We start from the raw sequence: 18268 nt of genomic DNA, 5'->3' as shown, positions 1-18268 counted from the left end.
TCAGCCCAGCTTCCAAAGGTTTCACAAAACCCAACCGGTGTGCCTTCCTCACACTGGATTTCCTGCAGTGCCCTTCCTCAGGGAGGGCAGATACCCATCCCTGACTCAGGGAGGGTTGCAGGGTTTGCCCTCCTGTGCTGAATCATCTGCTGCACGCAGGGAGAGAGCAGGTGGAAAATGGGGGGAGTCCCCTGGGGACCCTGGGTGTCACAGAGCGAGGGGTGGGTGAGACATTGTGCCATGAATGACAGCCAAAGTCATCCCAAAGCATTTCACAGCACCCCAGAGTGACTCAGGGTGGAAAGGGCCACAGCGGGGCCAAGCAGGGCCATGCTAAAGCCCATTGCACAGGACTGTGTCCAGCTGGTTCGTGGATAAGAATATTTGAGTATTTATGCTCCACAGAAGTACACCAGTGGGAGAACACGGGCACAGCTGGGTGCTTTGCCCAAGGATGAAGGCTGTTACCAGTCCTCTGCAGCAGCACCATCCCTGCCTGCATCCTAAAGGCACCACAAGGCTCTACAGCAGGGTCTCAGAGCACTGATGGTACAACCGTGTGTCCTCCTGTCACCCACGGGTCACAGTCCTGCTCCTGCCAGCACCTCCCAGGGCCCCCCCAGCCAGAGGCAGAGGCTGGAGGGGCAGGAGAGCAGAACCTCGGGTGTGCTGTGCCCCCTGTGCCATGCCAGGATGCTCCGGGAATCACTCCAGGCTCTGCAGGAGTTTTTTGCGGTTCCTGAAGTTTTCAGCCGGTGTGGCTTGGAGAAAAGCGCGTTTTGTTTGATAGGCAGCGACACCTCGTGGCATCGGCCACCCCGGTGCGGGTGGGGACAGCGACACCTCGTTCCCTCCCGGGACAGCCCCTCCGGGGCCGCAGAGCGGAGCGGCTCTGCCAGAGAGGCCGGCGGAGCGCAGAGTCCAGTGCGGGTGTTGCACAGGAGAGGATGGTGACGATGGTGATGTGACGGTGATGATGATGATGATGACGATGATGATAAGATTCCCCTCTTGTGAACGCTTATTAAAAATCCCAGTCACTCCGGGGAGGAGCTGCCCGAGGGCTTTGAGCCAGAGCCGAACGAGTGGCCCTGGAGCCGCTCCCGATTCTGTCCAGGCTGATCGGGAAGCACAAGAGCCGTGGCTTGGTTGTGACTCTACAGTTCAGGTGCTGAAGGGGGACAGACCCTCCAGACCCTTCACTTTGCTGTTTTCCTTAGAAAGGGTTACAATTCTTCTTTTCACAAGAAATTGAAAGTCCATGAAAATTAAATGAAATTGAACAGAGGTAGCAAAACAGCCGCAGAAACAGAAACCCGTGGTAAGAGGAAATGGAGATTTTTGGAGGAAATGGTGACTTTGACCCAGAAGCTGACACTCCCAGGTTCCAAGGGTTCAGAAGGTTCTCAAGGGCTGTCTGCTGGGCTGGGAGAGTTTTCCACCCGGGGAAGACCTGGGAAAACCCCTCTGTCCAAGCTGCTGTAACTCTGCTGTGAGGTGAATTCACTGATCCGTTCCTGCACTGATGGCTCAGGCCTGAGGTGGAAGGCAGGAGAGCTGAGGTGCCAAACAATCCCTGCTCCAGGGATTTCCCCCTTCTCCTGCGGTGGCACAGCCATTCCAAGCACACACCTGGGCACCCTGCACTTGGCAGTGTGGCAGAGATCCAGGTCCTTTCATGTGCCCCCACTGGGAGGGGCAGATCCCTGTCCTATCTCTGCACTTTACCCCCCCAGCTGTAAAGTGCAGTAATTCCCTAACTCCCAAAAACACTGTGCTAACATAAACTAAGAGAAACTCTTTGATCTCCTGTAAACACCAGGCTAGCAGAGTCTCCCATCCCACTGTTTTTATTGTTGCTAGGTTATTAATAGCTCTCTCTTGCCCTGAAACTTTATTTGAGTGCTATTAATATTTCACAGCCACGCAGGTAAGTACCAAAGGCCAGTTTTACTGAGGTGTCTCACATGATGAGGCAGCTCTGCCCCTGTGCTAGGGCTCACTGTGCTGCACTGGAGGGCGCAGTGCTGCAAGCTTTACCTCTGCTGTCCCCCAGAGCCTCTCACACCTGCTCCTCTGCCAGGCATACGTGCAGGGCTGCACCAGGAAGCGAGGCAGGGCGCATGTGTGCAGCTCCTGGGCTCCTCAATCCTCTGGAATTCACAAGGAAACACAGTGAGAATGGATCAAGGAAAAGCATTTATGACAAGGGGGAAGTTCTGCTCTGTCCTGTGTGGCTGGAGAGTGGCAGCCCTGATGGCTCTGTGTCTCCTGCAGCAGGCTCAAGGTATGTGCACACCTGAGTGTTACTTTTCATTATAAGGTTTTGTTGGTAGGAGGAGAGAGAAATTCTGATCAGTTTAAATGGGAAGGATTCACATAAAGTGGAATATTCTATGGTAAAGAAGTGACAGTTTAAAATCTGTCTGTGGGAGGTGTCTTGTTGAGGGCTAGTGATGGACATGGTGAGCTACTGGGAAAAAAAGGGGCAGGAAAATACAAAGGAAAAACCTGCAGCTCTGAATTCCTGGTAGGATCTGCCCTTGGAGAACTGGGATTGAATGAGACTGGGATTGAACTCTGCCTGTCTGCCCTGTCCAGGGAGTCAGGCAGAGTTTGTGGGGTGTAAATCAGTGAAATGCAGTGAGAGCAGGGGAAAGCCACTTGAAATTACAAACCAGATTGTTCATACAAACATGAGTCCTAGTTCTAAAAGCTGTAGAGATGAAGATGCTTTATGAGAGACAAGGAAAACATTGCATCACACCTGCTTCCAGAGGCAATTTCCAGCCTTTAATGAAAGGCTCAGCCTCAGATACTGACACCACCTCAGTGAGAACCAAGTGGTACTTCCTGTCCCCAAAGATACTTTTGAATCATTCACATAATTTTCCCTTTTGACCAGGTCATGTTCAACTTCTCCCTCCTCAAAATGTGACCCTGCTGTCCAAGGATTTTGCCATGATTTTGACCTGGGCTCCAGGGGAAGGCTCTCCCCCAGATGTGACCTACACTGTGAGGTATGAAAGGTAAGAGCTCCCAAACCATGTCTGATCAAAGGGGTGGCACAGGGACAACTACTGGGCATCTCTCCTGATTATAATGACTGTCCTAATCATCAGTGACCTCCCACCAAAACAAAACAGGATCCAATCTCTGAGCACCACTTGTTCCCCGCCCTCCCAAACCCTTCCTTCTCTTGCTCTATAAATCCCAGCAGAACGTGTTTAATATTTTGGTGTGGTTGTTCCTTCCAGCCAGGATCGCCTGGACAAATGGAGGAAAGTTCCTGATTGCAGGAACATCCCCAGGTCCTTCTGCAATCTGACTTGTGCCCTCTCCAACCTCTACGTTAAGGTCCGGGCTCGGGTGAAGGCGGTTTGGGGCCGGTCCCAGTCGCCCTGGGTGAAATCCCAGTTCAAGGATTACTACTCAGATGGTGAGTGCCTGCCAGGTGACAGCCTGGATGGAAGGACATTCCCACAAACACACAGACCACACCCCACAGGTACCCAGGAGCTTTATGGATGGCAGAGACTTGAGTGAGCAGGAGCAGTAACGGGCTGGGATCATTTGAGGATGAATTTGGTAGCAAGTGTCAGAATTTGTTCATCAGTGTCCCAGCTGAACAAAGTGGCTCCAAGCTCTCTGGGGTGTTTTAGATAAAGAGGTGTCCTTTGCCTCCCTCTTATCACAAGGTAAGAGGTGGAAGTGAGGACCAGCCATGGAAAGTGTCACTGCAGGAAGGTAAGAGCCAAGCCAGCCCCAGTCTCACAGCTGCTCCCTCCATTGCAGTGGAACTGGCTCCCCCCGTGCTGACCCTGAACGTCAGGGACAATTCCATCCATGTCAGTGCCTCCTTCCCTCTGCCCACCTGCGTGGAGAACCTCACCTGGAAGTATGACTTGAACCTCTGGGAAGCAGGATCTGAAGACAAGGTCAGTACAAGTGGCTTTTTCAGATGAAATGGAGGAACTGAAAGAGCTTCAAAGTTCTGGGCAGAGAGAGAGGGACTGGATCCAGGGCCTGGAGGAAATGAACCAGCCAAACCAGAGCTGAACCAAAGCCAGAGGCAAAAAGTAGAAGTGTGTGTATGCATCCTTATTTTTTTGGTAGTTCCCTATTTTTAATCAGGAAGGGGAGGCTACACTACAGTCAGCCTAAAGGTCTGAGGTTTAAAACAACCAATCCAGGTGCCAGTGGCAGCATTCCCTGGCAGAGCAGAGCCCAGCACAGCTGCAATTCCCACCTGGATCCATCAGCCCTGGGGAGATGCCCGACATGGGGCCACACAAGGGATCCGTGGGCTAAGGTGATACAGAAACACCACCCCAATAATGAAATAATCACCTGTGCAACCCTCTGCTTTGTTTCTCAACAGAAGAAATATGAGGGTTACTTCAGGAAGGACACAGTGATCATCAACACCACTGCCCTCAGAGGCAATTACTGCTTCAGTGCCAGGGCTCTCTATGAAAGCATCAACTTGAAGCACAGTGAATTCTCCCAGCCTGTGTGTGTGCTGTTAAACCACAAAGGTATGGCCCTTCTCAGGAAAGGATGTGGCAGACATCCAGTGGGATGAGGGCAAGGCAAAGATTTCCCCTAAAATCAGGTTTTCACCACAAAAAAAAAAAAGCTTTCTGTTAAAGGGACTGGTTGGATTTTCTGGTGAGTGGTTCCTGCTTTCTGTAGAAATAGTTTCGTTTATAAAAGCCTGAAATGTTTTCTGAAAACTCTGAATATTATATGTCAATGTAGAGCCCATAATTCCTATAAAAATACCACTCACAAGAGATTATTTCTGTCTTTTTCATCAGCACAATGGAAGTTCCCACTTCTGGTTGTGATCCCTCTGTTTGTCCTCCTCATCTTTGTGGCCAGTCCCTTCATCTGCTGCCTGGTGAAGCAGGAGGCCAAGCAAAGGAAGATGCCTCAGGTTTTGGTATGGCCCCAATTCTGAGGTCCCCTCCTGACCCAGAATCTTGCTGGTTTTCAGAGGGAAACTGGGGAGGAGTGGGGGGTTCTGCACTTCTCAGTTTTACCTTTCTAATTCCCATTTTTGAAGTAGCCTTTGTGACATCCAGACTTTTCTTTCAGAAGTGTCACAGGCTCACTGTTTTGTTCCTTCTCCCTGGTAGGATTTCTCTCAATTCAAAGCTGCTGGACCAACCTTCCACTTGGAGCTCGGAGAGAAGGAATTCTGCAGTGGTGATCTGAGCTGCTCAGAGGAGCCAGTGCCTCAAAGGAGGACAGACAGAGCTGTAGGAGGACACCACCTGCCATGGATGGCTTCTTTCCCATCATCATCATCACTGTCATCATCATGGTCAGAGGATGAGGAGGAGGAAGACAGCAGCACTTTGATCCCATGCTGTGAAATGCCTCGGTATGCAAAGAGACATCTCAGCTCTCAGGCATCCCCAGCAGCTCCGGGGGAAAGCAGCCTGGATTCAGGATCTGGAGATCTCTCGGTGGCCAGTGCATCTGTGCTTGACCTCAGAGCCCTGGGTTTCACTCTCTTTGCAGAGAGGAAGGGTGAGGTGGACACCTCGGGCTCCCAGGCAAACGAGGAGCCCTCCCTTTACCTCTGCTCCTCTTTGGAAAGGATTTCCCTCCCTGCTGTGCCATTCCCAGTGGCCCCAGAGCAGGGACAGGGTGATGGACACAGGGATGAGAGGCTGGGAATGAACCCCCTTCACCCCCTGCTGGGGGGGATTGGTGCTGAACCCCACCAGCACAGGAAGGCTCCTCATTCCTCCAGGGGTTACCAGAAATCCATCCTTGATCTGCAGCACCAGATGGACTCGAGATCCCAGGCCAGAGAGGATCCCAGCAGGCAGCTGCTCATCCCCCTGTGGACACTGCAGGTGGCAGAGGATGAAGGCATTGCCAGTGACTGTGGCAGTGACAGCTTCACAGAAGGGACCCCTCCCGAGCCCACAGTGCTCAGTGATGCTTTTGGGACTTCAAATACAGAAGGAAAATGTGATCCAAAGTTGCAATTCCTGGGCTATGAGCACTCACATTACTTGGGAAGGATCTAAAGTGCCCAGCAGGTCTGGGCAGTGCCTGGAAATCCTGGGGAGCTCCAGATATCCAAGCAAGGATCCTTGCACAAGGACAAAAACCTGATGTCTGGCCCATCGAGGCAATGGTTTAGGGACACAAAAGTGCATTTTTTTGCTAAGTCACCTCTGTGCTGTCACTGTCCCTCTGATAGGGTGCTCAGCCAGGGGTGGGGAGGCAGGGACATCTCTGAGGGACCACCCAGCAAACAGGCACTGCCTGGGGCTCACCTCAGACTTCAGAACAAGGGCCTGAAAATGCAGTGTTGTGCCTGCACTTGGATTTGGAGCAGATTTTGAACTGCTTTGTGTCACTTTTGCTTCTTCCCTGTAAGCCCAGAGCTTGACTGGAAGTTCCTTACAGAGATATTCAGCAAGATCTGGTTTTTGTGGGATGAAACGTTCTCCACCTCATCCTGCAGAAATCACCTTCTGTGTTCCAGCAGAGGGAACCGAAGCTGAAGTGTGCAGCATGTTTGTTTATTTATTTTTATTTTATATTTATTGAAGCTGAAATTCCTCCTGCTGTGCAGAATGTCTGAGAGCAATAATATTTTGATATAAATCTCCATGTGTACGTGGTTTTGTTTCCCAGAGTTACAGAGGGGGACTGCAGCTCATCCTGAAAAAAAATTACCTTTAAAACAGGACCCCATCCTGGGCTGGAGTGGAATTCTGAGACTTCCCAGCCAGGTCTCTTTGGTCACTACTGAACAAAGAATCACAGAATGGTTTGGTGGGAAGGAATCCTGAAGTTTGTCCCACTGCACCCCTGCCATGGCAGGGACACCTCCCACTGTCCCAGGTGGCTCCAAGCCCTGTCCAGGCTGGCCTTGGGCACTGCCAGGGATCCAGGGGCAGCCCCAGCTGCTCTGGGCACCCTGTGCCAGGGCCTGCCCACCCTGCCAGGGAAGGATTTCAGTCCAGTATCTAATCTAGATCTCCCCTCTGGCAGTTTACAGCCATCACCTTTGTCCTATCACTTCACGCCCTTGTAAAGGTGTTTATACTCCAGTTCAAAAGGAGCCTTTGTGTCAAGGGCTCCCAGGAAAGCAAAGCAGTAAAAGAAAGAGGGAAACACTCCCCAGCCATTCTCTGCACTCAGGGAGAGGGCTCAGAGGAGGGGAGGGTGTTGCTGGAGGGTATGAAAGCTGAAATCTTTTGAGAAGCAGGAAAAATGAAGTAAGGGGAGGTAGGAGGGAGTGGGAACTGCTTTGCAGGGAGATGTACTCATTGAGGTCCTGAACTGAAGTCCAAAAGAGAAGTGGGGGAAAGGATTCAGCAGCTGGAGTATTCCTTTGTCCTCTGCTAAGTGTCCTTAGGTACATCCTGCATTGTTATCCCTCCAGTTCATTTGGAAAGACACAGATGATCCAAACATAATCACCACCCAATTTCTTGTGCAATTCAGGGAAACCTCCCAGGCTTTCATTTACAGGAAGCTCCGAAGTTGAGTAACCTCTACAAAATGCTTTTGACATGTCCCAGCTCTGCAAACACAGCCTGAGATCGGTTCTTGTCTTGTCCGGGGGGCTGAGGGACAGGCTGCAGGCCAGGTGAGCTGCACAGGGGGTGGCAGCATCCAGCTTTTCATTTCCTTTCAGCAGGGCTTGAGAGTTGTTTTCCTCTGCAGAAGGGTCAGTCATGGCCAGAGCACAGCGCTCCTCTCCCAGAGCAGCTGCTCCAGGTGTTATCACAGCATCAGGGAATCATTTCCTTAGGAAAACACCTTGGGGATCATCGAGTCCAACTGGGAACCCACCCTGTCCCCAGGACCACATCCACACATGGAGGGTTCATGCCCAGCACTCACCAGGTTTGCTGCAGTTCCCACACACTGTGATGAAATCAAAAGTTTGAGAGAGTTTGGAAGATAAAACCCTAATTTTAAACTTGAAAGTTGAGTTTTGGACATCTTCAGGTCCCCAAAGGTTCAGAGAGGTGTTTCTGGGCTATTCTAAAGGAGACACCTTGCTAGAAATAAGGGCAGAGGTAAAGTTTGAAGCTCTGTTCTCAGAACTGAAGGCTCAGGTGCACACCAGGGTGCCCCAGCTCTGCCCCATCACCCAGCAGGAGCGTGAGGCAGTGATGTGAGGGAAGGGAAAATAGAAATACTTTTATCAGGCTGTTCAGGAAACACCCTAACAAACAGTTCTACTTAATTACACTGGTGGATAGGTGTGTCTGGTTTAACAAACCTGAGGCCTCTGCCTTTGTCCAGGTGAGCTGAGAAAGATAAAATGCCAGTGATGCACCACGGCAGGGCTGGAAGCACAGAGCCCTTCCACAGCCAAGCAGGACAGGGAACAGAAACAGCATCAGAATCAGGAAATCCATGGATGAGGAGGGAAGCAGAAGGGTTTGTGAATTCTATCACATGTTTGGCTGCAAGGATAGAGCAGTGAAATCAACATTCAGAAGCACACAGGGTTTGCATTTTGAAAACATAACAACACCCTAAAAGCTGCACACTGTGGAAAAGGGACTGTATCCCTTTCTTCCTGTCCATACAAACTCCCAGTTCTTATCACATGGATTCAGTAACAGAACTTTACACTGTAAACAGCCACAAAAATAAACATTGTAGGTGCACAATAGTCCCTGCAAAAAGCTGTGGGACAGCAGGTGCTCCTCCTGTGGAAAAGCCACCACTCTTCTACCTCTTGCCCACATCAGGTGAAAAAACCCCAGTGCTTTGGCTGACTTTCATTGTAACAAGGTATTCAGAAGTATTTTTGGAGGAAATAGGTATTGAACCAACCAGGTGCACAGCTCCAAGTTTTAATGTCTGGAGTTGTAACAAGCTCAAGTTACTCGACCAGAAAAGCAAAACCTCAAACCCCAGGAAGCTCAGGGAGGGCTTTCAGGCAGGAAGCTTTCAGCAAAAAGTTATTTGGCTCTTTTTCAGGAGCTGGGGATTTTCTCAGCCTCTGGCTCGTGCACCTTTGTACAGTCAGGTGAGTACTGGAGGGAGAGGTGCTCCTGCTGTGGCTCTGCAGTGTCACACATGCGCAGGGCTCCGGGCAGCTCAGAGCCCAGGGAAGGCAGGACAGGAGCTCTGCCTTGCTCTGTTACTGAGCAACAAACCTGGCCTGGCAAGAAAGGATTCAGCCAAAAGGTGATTCACCTGCACACAGGAGCAGCTGCCTGCTCCCACAGCCCAGCCTGCAGAGTCATTCATGAAGGGATTTCTGATCGTCCTGGCTGGAGTTTCAGTGCTGGGTAAGTCCTGAGCTCTGCTCTGCTGTCGCTGATTGTGGGATTCTGTTTGATCCTGGAGCCTGCACTTCACCCCTGTTTCCTGAATTATCACCTAGAGAATGAGCTGGTGTCTGAGTTCTTTCCTGAGTTCTCTTCTCTCCCCTTGTAGTAACTCCCGTGTGTGGCTGGTAGGCTCGGCACTTAAGGGATTAGTAGGGAAAGATTCCTTCATGTCAAAGGGTTTGTCTCTGTGCTAGGACCCAAATCCTACAGCAGTGAAGGACATTCATTGGTATCAGGGGGCTTTGGGTCAGTCTCCCTACCAGCAAAGGCACAAATGAATAGAAGAACAGTCCTGATTTTAAAGGAGGTACAAACAAATAATGGAATCTTAAAATGAGAGAGTCATTGTAGAGTGGTTGGGTTGGAAGGGACTTAAAGCTCATCTCATCCCACCCCTGCCATGGCAGGGACACCTTCCACTGTCCCAGGCTGCTCCAAGCCTGTCCAGCCTGGCCTTGGACACTTCCAGAGATGGGGCAGCCACAGCTTCTCTGGGCACCCCATGCTAGGACCTCCTCACCCTCCCAGGGAACAATTTCTCCCTGATATCTAATCTAGATCTACCCTCTAAAAGCCATTTAATCCTACTCCAGATGTGACAAGCTCACTGCTGGGTGAATGAAGGATAAACCTGCTCTTTCCAGAGCCCAGCTTTTCAGCATCCAGCCGTGTCATTCATCTGCTGTGTCTGGCCTCTCACCCTGTGAAACTCCTCAGCCCAAGGGACTGTCACACTGGGAAATATCCTGGTTTTCCCCTACCCACACTTGACTGTGCTTGTGTTATGCTGCTTTGCATAACAGTCTTCTAGCATGGATAAATGTGGGAAGACAGATTTCCCACTCCTGATAAGATTGAGGTATTTGTGACTCAGTTTTCAGGGTGCTCAGACAGGGAATCCCACTCCTTCAGAGCCACACTGCTGCTCCTGCTGAGCCTGGGATGAGCAGAGGCAAATGTGGAGCTGCAGATGAAATCAGGACACATCTGGAGCAGCCAGCAGCCCATTTCTGCACCATTTCCCTGCCCAAATGCCCCACACAGGACTGAGAGGGGATCTGTGCCCTTCTGCCTAACCCTCCTCCATTCAGCCAGCAGATTGAAGTGCTCAGTTCTGGTCCATGGGGGAAAGCCTGGAGCAAGGATCCAGCTGGGATTTAGTCTCTGCTCAATGTGATCTTGTCCAAGGCAGCCCCATCCCCGTGCTCAGTTTGCCCATCTGTGCTATTCTCATTTGCTCACTTTTTCACCAGGGGTCTCATTGTTCACTGCAGGCTGAAGCACCCTCACATGCCCAGGTGTTTATCAGTGCCACAAACCCAGAGCTGAATAATGTCCAAATGATTTACCTTTGAGGGTCTGCCTATAATCTCAATTCAGAGTTTATAAATCCTTTCGTTAGAAATTCTTGTGCATCAGCCTTGGGTCCGTGTTTTCTCATGGTAAGAGAGAAATCAAAATCCTCGAGGGCTTTTCTGCAGCAGCTCAGAGCCAGTTTGCTGCATGAGGGCCATGGTGGGGTCCTGCTGCCCAGGGACATGTTTGCAGGGACAGGTGACATTCCTGACCCCAAAGGAAGAGCAGCAGGGCTCAGAAAGGAGGGAGCTGGGCTGAGCTGTTTGCTGTCACCCTGACACACCCAGGCCAGAGTCCAGACACTGGGTGTCACTCTGTACAGGCACTTTCCATCCAATAAAACATGGAGCACGAGAGGAGAATGGAGCCACATCCTCAGGAGGTGACACTGAGCTCTGCATGCCACTTCCTTGAGCAGGGGCAGAAAGCAGAGACATTCACAGACCTGATTCTGAGCTTGAAAACAGGTTACTGGTCTTATTTTACCACCCATGTAAAGGCTCTTAAAGAAACCCAACTAGAAATTCAAGGATTCTCTTTCTGATTTGAGTTTTTGAGGCTTTTTTGTATAAATTCCTGATTTCTTTAGATGAGTCAGTTGTCTGCAAGAGTGTGATGTGAACACAGTTTGAAGCCTTGTTCTGCTCAAGCTCCTTCTTTTCAGCCAAGCTTTAGCAAAATACCACAGGATCCATTTTCACCTGAGGGCTGAGATGTCAGAAGATGCTTTTTAATACCAGTTTCTCTGTTCCTTCAGGTGTTGTGACTACAGAGAGATCATCATGTCTGAAACGTGCAGCATTTTCTTCCACAAACTTTGAGAACATTCTGACGTGGGAAACAGAGGCAGATATTCCCCCTGGCACTGTGTTTGATGTCCAGTACAAACAGTATGCGAAGTTTGCTTCTTTTGGGCTGTTCTTAGGGGTCTCAGAAAGAGAAGGGCCAAGAGAGAAAAGTTGATTCTGCTGTTTCTCCTACCTGTATTATGGTTCATGTAATGGTTCATGTAATCCTATGAATATTTTAGGATTATTCAAAGTGGGAGATGATGCTCATTTAAGCAATTATTTTACATCTTGGGTTGCTTTGCTGAGCTACTCATGCCTTCAGCAACTTCCTTTTCTCTAGTCCATTTTCCTCGAGTCCGGTCCAACCAAACGACCCCAAATCCTTGTTTTGTCCTCAGGTATGGAGATAAAACCTGGCTCACCAAGCACGAGTGCCAGAGCATCACCCAGCTCTTCTGCAACCTCAGCAGGGAGACAGAGAACTTCACGGAGCATTTCTACGGGCGGGTGCGGGCGCGGGGCTGCTCCTCCAGCTGGGTGCGCTCCGAGCGCTTCGAGCCCCGCAAGGAGAGTAGGTACCAGAGCAGCCCCAGAGCAGCCCAGCTCCTGCTCCTGCAGGGCAGCATTTCCCCACAGTTCAGCCTTGCAAGGCTCTGTGTTGCTGGGGGGGAGTGAAGCCTCGGAGGTTTGGTGTTTTGGGCAAGGAGGTGAATAAGAAATGGGCAGGGTCTCAGCTGAGAGCTGAGCTGAAGTGGGGTCAGAGAAAGGAAAAGCCTGGTGTGATGGGAGGGAGAGCTGCTGGTGAGAGGAATAGAGAAATGAGCAAGGAACATGATGGGCAACCTGAGGACAGGGAATTCCAGCAGCTGTGAACTGGGAACGTTGGGATAAGTATCCATTCCAGTGGATATCTGGTGTCCCAACCCCACAGCCCTACTGCAGACACAATGCACAACCCCCACCTTTGGGGGCCTTTTATTGGCTCTGTGGTTAAAACTTCCCACTGAAAAATCACCAAGAATAATTCAAGGTGGCATCAGCAGCCAATGGTTGTGAAGAGCCTCCAGACCTTGGCACCAAATAAGCTGTGAGAACTTGGATTAAAGCCCTTTGCAGTGCTGGGTGTAGTGTCTGCCTGTCACAGAGATCAGTGCAGGCACAAAAGCTCTGTAAATCTGGTGTAGGATGGGAACTGGGATGTGGGCAGCTGTTACCTGTGCTGGGATTTCAGCCCTCACGCACACATGAAAGAGGACATCCTGCACAGGGACAGGGAACATGGAGCTGGAAAAGCCTGGGATGAGAATTCCTGGGGACAAACACTGGGAAGGTACAGAACCCCACACCACCTCTGTCTGCAGTGGCCTGACTCCTGCCACGCTCATACAGCTCAGACACCTATTTTACAAACAGAAGTGACATTTCAGTGAGTCTGGGGTGTGTTTACCATCAGGTGATGCTGACTCAGCTGACAGAGCCTGTTGTGCCTTTCCCAGCCATCATAGGGGCCCCCCAGGTGGAACACGTTCCCCACGTCCGCTCCATCAAGTTCCTGATCCGGCCCCCCCTGACACCCCTGCGGGGGGAGGATGAGCAGCAGCTCACTGTGGAGGACATTTACAGCAAATTTGGGGCTGTGGATTATCACCTGACAATATTCAACCAGAGGACACAGCAGCAGGTAAAGCACAACCTCGGGCACTGGGATGCTGTCAATCCCATTTCACATGAGCTGGAGTTTACACAGGATGGGGGAGATTTCTGATGAACAAGGGAAAGTCTTGGAGTCTTCAACTCTCAGGACAACAGGAACTTTAAGCTTTCTTTTTAAATTCTGGGAAAAAAGGACTTTCTAAGAGTAGTGTATAAGTAGCAAAAAATAAAGCCACTGGTGACTAAAAATTACTTAAGTAGATCAAGTCTTAAGAAACTGAAATGCAGAATTAAATACAGAAATAATGGAAAACAAAATCATATTAATATGATTCAGAAAAAAAATCAGAGTTCCATATATACAGAATAATTTGAACCCTGTAAGACCTCATTAGTAAATAATATTTTATGCTGAATTTTGCAATCTGAATTGAAGAAATTTTCATCTTGCCCAAATACAGATTTTACCTTTCTTTTCAACAGTGGACAAAGAATGAGCACAACAAAGAATTTGAAGTTTCCAACTTGGACCCAGACACTGAATACAACGGGACAGTTTATATCTGTATGCTCCAGAGAAGGAGCAAACCTCAGGTGTTTTGGGTCAAAACACTGGCAGGTGAGGCTGTTCACTGCTGAAGGTTGGAAAGTCCAGCTGGGTATTGGATACACAAAATGCATTGATTTTAGCAGGGAATGTTTTAATAATTTAAAAATTCATTCCTATGAGATGAACCTGTGACATCACCTAGCTAATTGTGACATTTTTCTAATCCAGCTCTTTTTCCACTTGTTCTTTCCCCAGACAAGACATGGATTCTCTACTGTCTGGTGGCCCTGGCCTTCTGTGCTGGGCTGGTTTTTGCTGCCACTGCTTATGTGACCTACAAATACATCAAACAGCGCAGTGCCCAGCCCAGGGCCCTGGTGAGTGCCCTCAGTCACTGCAGCTCAGCTTGCAAATCACAGAATCCCCCCTGCCTGGGGCTGGAAAGGTCATTTAGTCCATGCCCTGTGTGGGGTTCACACCTGCCACTGTCCCAGGCTGTCCAGCCTGGCTGGGGATGCCACAGCTGCTCTGTGCCAGGGCCCCAGCACTCTGAGTAAAGCATTTCTCCCCAGTATCCAACCTAAACCCACCCTCCTTCATTTAAAGGGTTAAGGAGCTTGGTCTAGGCAATCACTGCAGATTACTGATATTTTAAAGTGCTCAGAACCTGCCCCAAACTGAGCCCCTTGGGTTAGGCAGCTAAACCTGAGGCATCCTAAATCTCCAGTTCCCCTTGAAACCCTGGGATTCTCACCTATCCCTCATCTCCCACAGCAAGAATTGGGTTTCATGCTAATGAGCTCAAGGATTTTTATGCTATTTCCATGCTGCAGGGCTTAGGCCAAATCTTGCAAAAGTGAAAGCAAGAGATTGTCTTCCTGCAAGACTGCTCAGTTAATACACACTGAGAAATGTCTGTATTCCTGTCAGTGGTCATTCTCCAGGAGGAAAAAAAAAGCAGAGCTCTTTTGTCAGCAGAGCAGATCCCTGGTGGTTGTTACTGGCTTTTACTGACACTTCTCCAAAGAAAATGCTAGAGTAACTAAAGCAAACCTTCAAGGTCACAGCTTCCTGGTAATAGTTTGTGCTCTTTTATCTTCTCCACCAGGACTTCAGAGGGATTCCATCGTTCCAGCCTCTCACACTGACAGTGGAGCACATCATAAAGCCCCTCAGCTTATCCCTACCTTCCCCTTTCATCCCTGAAGTGCAGCTGGCCCAGATGAGCCAACATTTGGACTGGTCCCTGGAGCCAGCACGGCCTTCCTGTCCCTACCAGCAGCAGGTGGATGTTCCAGCATTGCAGCTGCCCCCTCAGCCCTGCCAGGTGGAAATGCCAGCTCCCATCACTGCTTACACTCCTCAGGGAGCTGAGCAGAGCATTGCTGCTGCCCCAGGCAGCTCCAGCCTGGCCCTGACCTATGGGCTGTGCATGGAGGGCACCGACAGGAGCTCACAGCCCAAGCAAAGGCTGAAGGAATCTTCTCTAGATCGTTCTGAGGATGGAGAGCTCCGAACCCATGGGCTGGGAAAGAGCTGCAGCCACTGGGATTACAAAGAGCAGCAGCCAAAGGTGGCCCTGTGGAAGAGCAGGGACAGACTGGAGTCGGTTGTGATCCAGGGGAGCCCTGGGCAGACTCAGCTGCTGCTGCAGAGTGAGGGGCTGGAGGATCCAGAGCGGGTGTCCCAGCTGTCCCTGTCCTTGCTGGAACAGGGAGGATGCTACAGACAGCAGGCAGCCCTGCCCCTGCTGCTGCCTGCAGGGAAAGCTGCCCCAGACTATGTTGCAGAGGAGGAACTGCTGGCACCTCTGCTGCTCTCGGTGCGGACTGGGAGTGACCTCCCTGGAGAGAGCCACGGGGAGCAGTGGGTGCTGCCAGAGCTGTTCCCACCCCCTGCAGGCACCGTGCAGCTCCCAGAGACTGCAGCCATGCAAGTGTTCCCAGCAGCAAAGGGGCTGGGCTGCACAGAGCTCAGTGTGACCCCAGCCAGCAGCCCAGGCCGGGACAGGGGCACTCCTCTCACCATGCTCTTCAAAGATTTGGACCTGAAAGTGCAGTGGGATGAAGAGAGCACAGAATTTTACTAGGATGACTTAGTGGTATTTAAATCCAGATGGTGTTTTCTTGTATGAACCAGAAGCAATGCAAAACCACAGCTGATCCTGGCTGTATTAGAGCTCAGGGCTGTCACAGTGTTCCACTGGGGAGTTTGGTGCCTTTACTGACAGAACTGCTCCTTGTTACACTGCCATACTGAGCCTTTGCCCTTAAACAACAGCTCTTTATTTCTAGCATATTCTCAAATTTATTATGAACTGGATTGCTTTAAAAGATCACTGAAGATTCAGTGTCCAATCCCAGATTCAGTTTACTGAAAATTTAGCAAAATTCACAAACTGGATGTGCTCTTTACCAACACCTAAGATAGAGGGCTAAGATGCAACTCCCTTTGAAGAAATTCAGGTATGCAAACCTAGAAGTATTTAATGTACCACGGTACAGTAAAAGAAGTAAATAGTTACTGGTGTTCTACCCTTGGATAAAGGACTTGGAAAAGGATATTCCACTTTCCTGAAATGGACTTTGCCTTCAAAGGAGCAATTGAAACTGGGTAACAGCTCCTGATGCAGCAGTTCTGTGAAATGTGTCCCTGTCCCCTGTGGTTTTTAATACTTGTACAAAGATAAAGTCTTTTTTAATACCTGTACAAAGATAAAGCCTTTTTCATCTCAGCAACAGATTAATGCAGCCTTGGCCTAGTTCTGAGCTTTCTCAGCTGCTGCTCCTTTCTTCCTCTACAGTAGTCACACATTCTCTTCCTCCCCTGAGATCCCCAGGGATGAAGCACCTGGGATCACATTCCAGGCAGGCAGGGATGTGAGGATTGCAGCACTCTCAGTTCAACCCTCAATCTCAGTTTATCCCAATCCCAATCCATGGATCAGTAATCCACACAGGAGCCCAGGGAGGTCTGGAGCTCTCCCTCCCACCCCTCCCTGCCCACGAGGAACCTGCTCCATGTTCCTGGCACATCCTCCAGAGCTGCCATGACCACTTTTTGGGAGTCAAAATCCTTGGAGCACTTGAACCTCCACCAAAAGGAAGCTAAATTCTAATTCAGGGGCCAGAGGAGGCGATAATTTTTCATTCACAGGAAAGCACAGTTCAGCCTGTTCATTTCCACTGCTGCAATGAAAAAAATGTGTCTGAGGACATTGGTTTTAGAGAAGTGAAAGCATTTACAGGAATAAGCAAGGTTTGACTGGTATGGGGAAGTATTTACTCAGAGACCAATCTGACCAGAGATAAATTCAGCTGTTCCCACTTCAAGTGCACTTGAGGCTTTTCCCAGCCCAGGAAAGCTGAAGCTAGAGGTTAAAGTCCACTTTCTTTGGGGTGATTTTGCAAATAAGCCATAGGCTCATGAAGTGAAGATTTTTGATAATTCAACCCAGGATTTAAGGAATAGTCTAAGAAACTTTACAGGCCAAGGTGCAGCTCTGAGCTCCAGCCCCAACAACTGCTGAAGGACCACAGCCCTGTGAGGCCAAAAGGTCAAAATTCCAAGTGTGCTGAAGAAGTGTGAGTGTATCAAAGGCTGAAATACGTGCATGGCTTGGGCAGTGACCAGCAGGACATTCCCAGAGAGCTCCCTCCATTCCATTCACTACCAAAGGGTCTGTGGAATGTCCTCTGATCTGGTTCCTGTACTCTGTGCCCCAAAAAACAACACAGAGAAATGCTGCAGCTCCTGGAGTTGTTCCCAAGGACTGGGAAACCCCAGGGGTAACATTTTTTGGCATTTAAAGCCAGTGATGCCAATTACCTTATTCAGAGTTGCCTGTGAGCTGCATATCTTGTGTCAACACTATTCCCAGTGATGCTACCCAGGGAATAATCAACATTTTGGGTTGTGTTGTGAAACACAACCCCCAGCACAGGATGAGTATGGGCAGAGTTGTGTGGAAGGGATGGGGGCCTTGGGAGAGCATTGGAATCTGCTACTAAAACGATGTTATTTTCTATTTTAAAAGCCTTTCCAAATCCCTCTGCAGAAGCCCTCCCACAGGGTCTGATCATGCCCAGACTGTAATAAATGTGTCATCCTGCTGGAGAACAGGTGGGAACTGAGGAGAGTCTGGGAATGGATTTTTAGAATGCACATAGGTGCCTAAAGATGCAAAGTGTCCCTGAGCTGGGACATCCACCCCTCCTTCAGGCCCTCAAATACCTTCAGGGCTGCATTACCCCTGCCTGAACAAAAGGCAGGAATGATTCCAGCCCCAGCCCATCCTCTCTGTTCCACCCTCCCAGCAGCTCCAATGCCCAGACATCACAGGCAGGAGAGCCCTGTCCTGCTGCAATATCCTCAACTTCCTGCTTTCGTCATGGCTTAGTCAATATTGATCTTTGAGGCCTGGATCTTCTGAGCAGAAGGAAATTGATTCTTGTCTCATGAGTCACCTCCTAAATTTAACACACAGATCATCCCTTCTCAAGCTATTTCTCTTTGGAAAAACTTGGAAAGAAATGTTGATGCTGTTGAATTTTATTGGAGCAAGGAACACGTCATCCCTGCTGATC

General features: G+C 49.9%; 2 protein-coding genes across 3 annotated transcripts; both read left to right on the top strand.

Moving 5' to 3' along the window:
* The first annotated feature begins 1331 nt into the window (after positions 1–1331).
* IFNLR1 (interferon lambda receptor 1) lies at positions 1332–6633 on the top strand. The gene is made up of 8 exons (XM_018923650.3): positions 1332–1353; positions 1997–2287; positions 2906–3029; positions 3258–3439; positions 3796–3938; positions 4382–4538; positions 4821–4945; positions 5142–6633. Exons 1-8 carry the CDS (start codon positions 1332–1334, stop codon positions 6045–6047), a joined length of 1950 nt encoding a protein of 649 aa, XP_018779195.2. The 3' UTR covers positions 6048–6633.
* Positions 6634–8699: 2066 nt separating this feature from the next.
* On the top strand, positions 8700–16243 carry IL22RA1 (interleukin 22 receptor subunit alpha 1). Of its 2 annotated transcripts, XM_018923649.3 has the most exons (8): positions 8700–8787; positions 8977–9290; positions 11446–11578; positions 11878–12050; positions 12976–13160; positions 13616–13751; positions 13938–14059; positions 14791–16243. In XM_018923649.3, the coding sequence occupies exons 2-8, from the start codon at positions 9248–9250 to the stop codon at positions 15769–15771; spliced, it is 1773 nt and encodes a 590-aa protein (XP_018779194.1). In that variant the 5' UTR covers positions 8700–8787; positions 8977–9247; the 3' UTR covers positions 15772–16243. The 2 variants fall into 2 exon arrangements, with proteins under 2 accessions (XP_018779194.1, XP_030086489.1); XM_030230629.2 differs by lacking the exon at positions 8700–8787 and having other exon boundaries at positions 9277–9290; positions 11878–12054.
* Positions 16244–18268: the final 2025 nt, after the last annotated feature.

This window comes from Serinus canaria, chromosome 23, assembly GCF_022539315.1.
Source record: "Serinus canaria isolate serCan28SL12 chromosome 23, serCan2020, whole genome shotgun sequence".
Lineage (NCBI taxonomy): Eukaryota > Metazoa > Chordata > Aves > Passeriformes > Fringillidae > Serinus > Serinus canaria.
Note: the sequence above shows the minus strand (reverse complement) of the source record. Positions and strands in the feature narration are given on the sequence as shown.